At 42.6% G+C, this 9529-nt stretch overlaps 1 protein-coding gene across 1 annotated transcript; it reads right to left on the reverse strand.

The window, feature by feature from the left end:
* Positions 1-5760: 5760 nt before the first annotated feature.
* foxl2a (forkhead box L2a) lies at positions 5761-6657 on the reverse strand. Its single transcript, XM_041177086.1, has one exon. The coding sequence runs from the start codon at positions 6655-6657 to the stop codon at positions 5761-5763; it is 897 nt and encodes a 298-aa protein (XP_041033020.1).
* Positions 6658-9529: the final 2872 nt, after the last annotated feature.

Here is a 9529-nt window from a genome sequence, read left to right on the forward strand (position 1 = left end):
TTAGATTTGCCTGCAAGAGAAATCGCCCCAGCGTCCGAAATATAATCAGCAACCAGGCGGGCTTTGTCCCCCTCTCACGCTGGAGCTGTCGGTAAATGGAGAAGTACCGTTTGGTGTCCCATTCACAGTTGGCTCTGCAGCTCTACCGCTTGAACTGAAACTTTAATCGGTTACTTGTAAGAAGTGCGGACTGCAGGGTGGCCTGCAATCTACAGCTGTCCGTAAATACAGTCAAGCAAAATATGGAGTGTTTTATTTTTAATTTTGAGAAAGACTCGAAAACGGTTTACATTTAATGGCGATTGTTGTTTATAAAATAAAGCGAGTGACAATGAAAACAAATTGAATTTGCTCTGCCTACTCACGTTGTGTGCAATCTAAACATTAGAGGGCTAATTTCATTGGGAACCGATTTTTGAAGGGGGGATTTTGAAATCTTCTGCCTGTGTTAATAAGTCAGCAAAGAATCTGCTAGAAGTATCAAGTTGCACTCAGGGCATGAGAGTAAAAGAATCAATTTATAAAATTGCCATTAAAATGAAAATATTTATTTTGAACAATGCGTCCTCAGCCAATCCTGACGACAGAAAGTTTACAAAAGGTTTGAACCAAAACTTCATGCGGCAGTCCGACAGTAAACACGCTCCTGCGTTAACTTGTCTCTATCTGACAAACGGAAGGAAAGGTGGAGGCGAGGAAGGAAGAAATGAAGGAAGGAAAGAAAGAAAGATGATGAGAAGAACGAACAGTATCGGAGAAAAAGACATGAAACGAAGTGAACGCTGCAACATCAGCTCAAAGTGTTTAAATACAGCGACACAAGTCACATTTCTTTTCCAAAGCCTGGGCTCCTCGGTTTCAACGCAGGCGAGAGCCCTTATTAACTAACAAAAACAAACGGTCTGGCTGAAGGGGGTTTGAAAGGTTGGACCAATTAGCGGCTGTAAATTACGCTGAGTCGTCACGTTTGTTTTAGGTGAATGTGCAAACCCTCGCCACCTGAAAGAACGTCATGCTGGTACCGGGACAAATAAAAGCCAGCTGCCAACACACAGAGACACACAGCAGTTCCTCAATTCCCCTAACAAAAGACCCTGAGATGGTAGTGGGACATAATTAAATCAAGAACTGTATGATTTCCAATTACTTGACCAGGGGGTTATTTTGAAAGGTGCTCCTTCACACAGGTGTTAAGATTGCAGGCTTCATTTTCACGCCCTGGTAAAATGCTGGGTTTATTTATTAACCCGGATCTGAACAATAGCCGAGCTGACAGATTGGTGCATCCGTCAGAGAGTGCGCTTTCCATCACTCTGTCTCCGGGTCTCTCAGGCCAGTAGCGAACTCTGCATCCTTAACCGCCGTCGGAAACGATTACAGTGTCTTTAAAAGCGCTAGACCAGACACTTAGCGCTTTGCCTTCTGAACACACTCCTTGTAGATGCAGCACATCCTTCTGAAAAGGATTTGGTCACCAAGGCAGACTGATACCTTTCCACGCGCTTCAACACAACATTTAGTTTCCCTCGAAAGTAAATGCGTGGTTTATTTAATTAGACCATTGATCAGATGATTCTGTCGCAAGTCTGTAATGTGCTTTAATGTCAACCCAGATTTCCAGGCAAGGGTTTATGAATCAATCAGCCGCTGTTACTTGATCTGCAGTAGCGCCAAATGATAAATTGTCTGAGTTGCCCAGACTCGTGTGATGTTATTAGTCCCGTTTAAACATGACGAGCGAAACCGCCACAATTTCTAATTCGTCCTTTGAGTGGCATTACAGCGGAGGGGTTATATTCTAAACAAATCTCTCCATTTTAATACTAATCTGACGGCTATTTTAATTCTAAGATATTTACTAGAAAGAAATGTTTTAGGGAGTACAATTTGCAATAACAAAGCAATACTAAAGATAGCTTTTGTTTCTAAATTAATAATCGGGCAGATTGAATAGTTTATCCAAACCCCGAATTGTAAGAGATTAGCACCATACATTTACAATAGCACATGCAATTATTATTGCATCACTGAAATTCTGCACAACATATATGTATCAATACATGTCAGCAACTCTGATTGCCTGAGCTCTCATATTTGAACACGTACAACCCTCTACCTTCCTAAAAAAATTAAACAAGCATATTACGGAAGCACTGATGAATGTATGGCATGGCTTATTTGCATGCTGGTCTGATTCCTACTGAATCGGAGCAAACTTAACCAAAACTTTTCACTGTGAGCAAACGATATCCTGCAGTCCAATGAAGTGTCAGCTAATGGAGAAAACACAGCCTCAAGGCGCAATTATTGTAACTGTAGTGATAGGTATATTTGGTTTGGATTGTTGGCTAAGGAGACAGTGCGCTCTATTGACCTTGTAAATAGTAACATGTTGGCTATCAAATGCGATAAAGGGACGATTCAGCCCGGGAGCATCTGATTTCCGGAAACACAACACAGACAAAATCTTACAATTATATTATCATAACACTGAGTCAAATGCTACCATTCCATTAAATAGCAATTGATTTCGGTCGCGCAATCGTGCTAATCGAGATAGAATGAATCAGAACAGCGTTCGGAGCACTGTGCCAGATTTAGTTTACAGTTTGATCTTTTTAGGCAACACATTGATCTCGATCTTCTAGATGGCCACTGGGAATAGAATGTTAATAACGGTTTAATTAGCTTACCATCTGAATTATTGGCTAATTAGAAATGAAACTCGAAGTTAATAATAAATAATCTCCCTAGTGGAGGTTTGAAATGATTTCTCATAAAATAAACTCGTTAGTCCTCTCATAACACGAATTTCAAATCCAAAGGAACGCCTGTTGCCAACAATTGAAAATAATATAAAAGTTTTGCCGCCATGCTCGCGCTGAAGTATTAACTTATTTCTGGGTGGGATAGAATAGAAAATCCCCGCCGACCACACCAAAACAACCCAATAACATCAACGTGTGTTGTCTGCAAACGCCCAGGGACCTTATTTTGTCTATTCCATAACCGGAACAATCACATCTACACACATTTATTTAAACCTCCCTCTCGCTGCGCGTTTTGTTTTTATTAAATTTAACTCCTGTAGAATTTTCAACATTTTGTTTAATACCTGACGCTCAATGGGGCTTCACTCCTATTATTAGTTCCGTAATGGAGGCGAACCTTTACAATTAAGACGTGCTGCACACCATTTTCGGTTTCGGCATATCAAAACACATTGTCTGAGAAACGACATGACGCATTGAGTGGGATAGTGTTTAGAAAATATAGATTCATAATCCTTCTGACGAATGTCTACAAAATACCAAGTCCCACGAAGTGATGGTGGAAATAGTGCTTTCTCTACATACATATCTGGGACCGTCCTGTGGTCTAACTACCTGGGAAGTAGACAGGATTTTTAAAGAATTAAATTAAAATGTTTCCATATCTCACGATTCTCACCGCGGCAGGGGCGGTTTGACTGCATTTCTGTCTGTATGAACGCACATATTTTACATACAGGTCTGTGGAAAACCTTCAAAACGAGTTGGGATTGAAAAACCAAAAACGGCCAACGAACAATAGACTGCCATCGGTCAGAGCTTAGTTTGCATTTAAATCAAAATTTTCTACATTACTGACTACAAACGTAAATCTGCAGCCACAGTTTTCTCCGAGACATACCCCTCTAACTAAGCCATTATAAACTGGGCAGTAGCCTATGCACCAGAAAGCTCACACACCAAAATTCACTGTCTTGGTAAACCATTGCAAGGCCTCGGAAGGATATTTCCAGACGCGTCATCTTTGCTTAGGAAAGCCCCGCTATCGATTTTACTAAACCATTTCTCAGCCTTCACAGAAACCTCGCTATGTTCAGTTAAAAAACATAGATCGTGTCCGATTTGTCAGGCCGACCTCTTCAACAAGCAGCAGCCAGGGAGGACTGCCTGGCGTGTTCAGGGATTCAATCCCGAGTAGTCATTAATTCTTAACTCGAGAACATCCTGTGCATTTGAGGAAGGTATCTGTCCGCACCAGCGACAGATAAAACACAAAGGGAGAAACAAGGCTGGTGGATGGCTGATACTTTTAATTGTAGGCTCCCATGAAACTGCCGAGATCAAAATGGCCAAATCCTTCCAACCTATTCGTGCAACAACCCCAACAACACATCAAGTAAAGAATCACGACAGCAATTAGCAGCCTGTAAACAGAAAAAAATGTTATGGTGCATATTTGCGACAAGGAAGCCTCGTGGATTGTGGCCAGTAACAGCAAAGACTTGAAACGTTTAACACAATCCAATTATATATCCAATTAAAATTGCTTAATACGGTTCACCACTAAACTAAATTAAAACTAGAACTCTATTGCATGATTGCGTGCACGAGGAATATGTATTCCATTGAACATAACATCTCATCCAGTTGTCTACTTGTGAAATCAAAAATAAATGTGGAATGTTATCTTAAAATCTTTAATTAATTATATCATAAAAACAAGTATTTCAAGCCAACCAACCTATCGTTACCGCTCTCTACCATAGGGTAAACATGCTTAAAGCAGACAGGAGCACAAGCCGCATTCATAGAAACTGTCCTTGCAATGAATGGCCATTTGAATCCTTTCACAATAAAGGCCCAGCCTTTTCCCTTGGTATACAATCACCTACTTCAACTTTCCCTAACTGTGGGGAATGTAATTTGTTGATATTTTGGATTGTTTTTATTGTACAAGGCAGCGACTGGGATTTAAGGTATTCAGAAATAATAATAACTCATATTAATAACATTAATAAGCACCTCAATGGCAATAAAGCGCTCTGGGAGATCCTGTAGTCGTGAAAGGCGCTATATAAATGCAAGTCATTCTTTCATTCTCAAAGCTTAAATTGAGTTGAGTTTAACAAATACACCCGGCGGCAGTTTCTTGCTTTGACTATGCACATTAGCTGGATTAAAGAATTGCAATTCATTTACAGTCACACCACGGCACTGTTTTTTTTAACCAAATTACACAATTGGACCTAACAAGTTGACGTTAGCTTCGGGCCTATATGTTTTATTAGCTTCTGCAATAAATAGTGGAATACACGATTAAGGGGGAATAAATCTTAAAACAGGGAAATCATATTGGAAGTTTGCAAAATATATATTTTTTTAAAAACGTAACAAATTATCACATTTGAACAGCCATCGTGGAAAATAGGGGCGTTTATTAAAGATTACAAATCTAGAAAGTACATGTAGGAAAGTGCTATACATTTGAATTGGTCCCAAATTGCAGAACGAGCGGAGCTACCAACATGCAGAACTGTTACAAGAGCTTTAACATTCTTTAAACAAAAAATAACCAATGGCTAAAAGCTTGCTTAAAATTTGAGGCAATAGTTCTAAATGGAACAATGTTGTCTAGAAGTAAGTTCAACCGATTTCAGTTGGTATCACTTATAAAAACAATTAAGACGGAGAAATTAAAGTTCATCACCAGGAAACATAATGTTATTTTGGACAGAGTTTGGTCAGACATATCTTCTTTAAAAAAATTAACGATAAATCTACAAATGCTCTTATAGATAACAAATAGTTAACATACATAAAAAGATAGTTCATTCCCCAGCTGGGCGTCTCATAGTTTTGTGTTGTAAAGATAAAAGTTCAAAACAGTTACACTACCTGGTGGGGTTCACCACTGTAATTTTTGGCACAGTTTAAAGAGAAGGATTTGGGGACAAAACAATTATTTAATGATATCTTGCCGGTGTTTGTTTTAAATGTCTATCCTTGTGTGTAATGCGCTGTGTTTACTGTCGTGGTCCCAGTAGGAACAGTGCATCATAGAGAGGTCTGCTGGTTGCCTGGCGCAGGGGAACTGCAGGCCGGCCCCATTGCTGGAAGACGGAGGGGGAGCAGGGCTCAGTTGCTGGGGATGGGGGTGGTGGTGATGGCTCATGCCGTTATAGGAGTTCACCATGCTGGGCAGGGCCATGCTCTGCACTCGCGAATAAGGGTTGTAGGACGCGTGCCCTGAGAGTCCCTTCACATTGACAGAGCCGACGTTGCCAGTGGCCATTTGGCAGGAGGCGTAAGACATGGGTGCAGGCGGCTGCCCGAGAGACCAGGAATTGTTCATGAAAGTCGACTGCAAGTACTTGGGAGGGCCGATGTAGCCATAACTGTCACTGGCGAATAAAGCCGTCTTGCTGTGTTGGAAATGGGTGGGAGGTGGTCGGAAAGGGCGCTTCATCCTTCTCCTCCTTCTGTAGTTCCCCTTTTCAAACATATCTTCACAAGCCGGGTCTAGAGTCCAGTAATTGCCCTTTCTCTCCCCGCCACCTTCCCTGGGCACTTTGATGAAACACTCGTTGAGGCTCAGGTTGTGTCGGATGCTGTTTTGCCAGCCTTTCTTATTCTTCTCGTAGAAAGGGAATTTGGTGATAATGTACTGATAGATGCCGGATAGAGTGAGTCGTTTCTCAGGGCTCTCTCGGATAGCCATAGCAATGAGGGCCACATAAGAATAAGGCGGTTTCTGAGTGGGATCGGGTTTCTCCGCAGTCTTGTCCGGGGATGACTCGCTCTTGACTCGGTCTTTGGAACTAGACGTGGAGATATTGTCAGTCATCAGAACCATGGTGTCATCTTCGGGGTGCTGGAAAGTGGCCATTGTGAATACTACGTCCTTGCTTCCCACTCTTTTCACAAATACAATACCCCGCTCTTGAATAATTGCAGTACCAGCGCTTACAGTTGCAGTACGAGTTTCTTGTTGATTTAAGTACCCAGGTCCGTACTTGGTCCAAAGTCTTGTTCAAGTTCGTGGTCAGCTTTTTTGCAGTACAAATGTAATAAATGGTTGGTTACGAGTATGTTACTATCAATGTACAGCCCAGGCTGTGGATATCTATCGCTTTAAGCCGTGCCCTTATCGTCCCTTTGCCCAGCGAAAAATGCGTCCTCCTATTCGTGAATCTCTCAGCCTATGCACTGCTCTCGTTAATGTAACTGATCACATTTCCGCTTGCGTCATCTACCCCCCCCCCCCCCTACAAACCATCAACTATCAAGACTTGCTTCAAGTTAAATATCGCTTACATGTTAGTGGGACTGACTATTGAGGCGTTAATTCTTTTAAAAGTTAAATTCACGGAGAATGTAACACGCGCTTTTAGAAAATGATACTTTTTTTCATTGTGTCCTTGTTACAGTGCGGCTCCGTGTATCTGAAGGCTCAGAATCGCACGAACACTATAACAGGGGAGGGGAGCCCAGGACAATGAACTCCTGAATTCCCATGGATATCCGTCAGTCTCTTCCGAGTGCCCGAGAATGACAATCGTGTAAAGACAACCAGATAATCCCAATGGGTAAAAAACAACCCTGCGAATCACACGGCTAAGTGTAAAAAATGCCCAAATTTCGAAAACCCGCGCGCTTTCTTCTATAATCTGTCCCATAGCAGTGCAGGGGTGAGAAATGTAAAAAAATGAAGGGTGAGATAACCAACGGATTGGGTTGGGCGTTGTATTTGTCACTGACTGTACAGATAATGAATGTCTTTCAGAATCTGCAGTAAAAACCAGCAAATCCAGTTTGAATTGACCACAATCAGATCACATGGCACCATGAACCTGACTTGAACATATAAAGCATGGCACAGGATTGACCTGAGCCCCGCCGCCCCCCACCCCCCCGCCCCGCTCTGTTCAAATAGCAGATTAGGAAGGATAATTACCAGCGACCATGAAATGGGCCCATCAACTGCACAGGCGTTGAGAATGCTCTGGATTTTCAATCCCCCCTCGCTCCCTTAGAGTAAGGGATTATTTTTACTGGGTAGTTAGTGGGTGAGGGGTTGGGTGAGTCCGCTCTACCGACCACCCATATCGGCAGTGTCTATGAGCTATTTCCGCGCCTGGACCCGCTGCAGGTGTACCAGCATTGTTGTGTGTGTCATCACCTCGTTCAGATTCCCAAGAGAAGATTCCGCAGCTCCTACTCCGAAAGCGTGGCGTTTTTTCTCTCTCACTACCCACCCCACGGTCCCCCCCCCCCACCCCCCCACCTCCATCCCCTCCTATATCTCTTTAAAGGAAGCAGTCTTGGGATAGGAAATTCTGCTATTTGAGGTATTTCTCTTTTTTGACACTTGGGGGGCCGCGGCTGCAACTTGCTGTAAGCGCGCCCGCTCCGGGCGGCTAGTGTTAACAGGGAAAACCTCAGATGAGGCTTTCACGCATGTAACGATTGAAATCGCGCAGTGCAAACTCGGTACCGGTCACACGGTTCGACCGGCAGCCTTGGGGAGGGGACTGGGGCATGTGGCAGTGTTTTTGACTTCGGTCTAATTTCTAATACAATCGTGACCTTTCTCCTTGTGCTGATAAGTATTCAGTAATTAATCGTTTCACATCAGGGAAAGCAGTGTGGTGTTTGACCTGAAGACTTATTACATGTTCGTGATTTCTTTGATAAAGTGAGAGTGAGGAGCCAATGTACCAGGGTGAAGCACAAGTGCCAGGCGGTGAAACTAGTGCAACCTGTAGTTTCATCATATCTCGCCGAGGCACTGAGTGTCGGGGAAGGATGTAAATTACAAAGAAGCTGGGGGTTGGGTGGAGGGTGGGGGAGGGAAGTGTAGGCCGACAGCAGGCTGGAAAGAGGGAAATATTAGCTGTCAGTATCTAGTGGTCTTGAATCAATAGTGTCGCCGTTAAGATGTTGTTTATCAAAGGTGTTGTTTGCAGGCCTGAAAGAAGGTTGCTGATTTTTTTTTTCAAATTCTTAATGTTAAATTGTACAGTGCGTGAGAGATTCGGTCTTCATACTTCTCTAGAATAACAAGGAGTTGCTGCTTTAATATTTTACCATGTCAGTGCATACTCGCAACAGAATTGGAATGGAAACCGTGTTCTAAATAAGTGAATTAAGGCTGATGAAATATCTAACCGTATGTAAGAATGAATGAACCCGTACAATACATTAGCATTCTATTGGGGGACTACAGGAACCTGTGCCTTTGAAAAGTGTCACTGTTGGTCAAAGCGTATTGTTCCGCTGGTAGAGCAGATGATTCACTTTCCGAAGCTTCCTGGTCTCAAGACACCACTGCGGCCATGTGAACCTTGGGGGGAATCACACTCCAACAGATATTTCCATGGCCGTCAATGCCCAAGGAAAGAAATGAGCTTGATGTGCTCGGGGAAGCTTGGAGCGTTGTTGGTGCTGTCTCCCCACTCCCCTCACCCAAAAAGACAAAGCAGAACGTGAATAGAAAAAAAAACCCTTCGAAATTAGCACTCTTCATGGGTGTATTTGAAAAATAAAACACCGAAGGCAGATGGGCGCCACACATTTTGAGGTGAAACACTGTGCCATGCGTGATCAGAATTATTTTATTAGATATTTTTCAGAGGTATTCCCCTCCCCCCAGAAATATGTTTAATTTTTTATATACTTTTCTTTAGAAGCGTTATACATGGTGGATAGAAATCTATCCGTCTTCATGAACCTTCTTGACACATACAATCTTTTCTCCC

Source organism: Carcharodon carcharias, chromosome 2 (genome assembly GCF_017639515.1).
Source record: "Carcharodon carcharias isolate sCarCar2 chromosome 2, sCarCar2.pri, whole genome shotgun sequence".
Taxonomy (NCBI): domain Eukaryota; kingdom Metazoa; phylum Chordata; class Chondrichthyes; order Lamniformes; family Lamnidae; genus Carcharodon; species Carcharodon carcharias.

Excerpts from the sequence above, each read along its gene's own strand:
- foxl2a (XM_041177086.1), bottom strand. The coding sequence starts at position 6,657 with ATGGCCACTTTCCAGCACCCCGAAGATGACACCATGGTTCTGATGACT.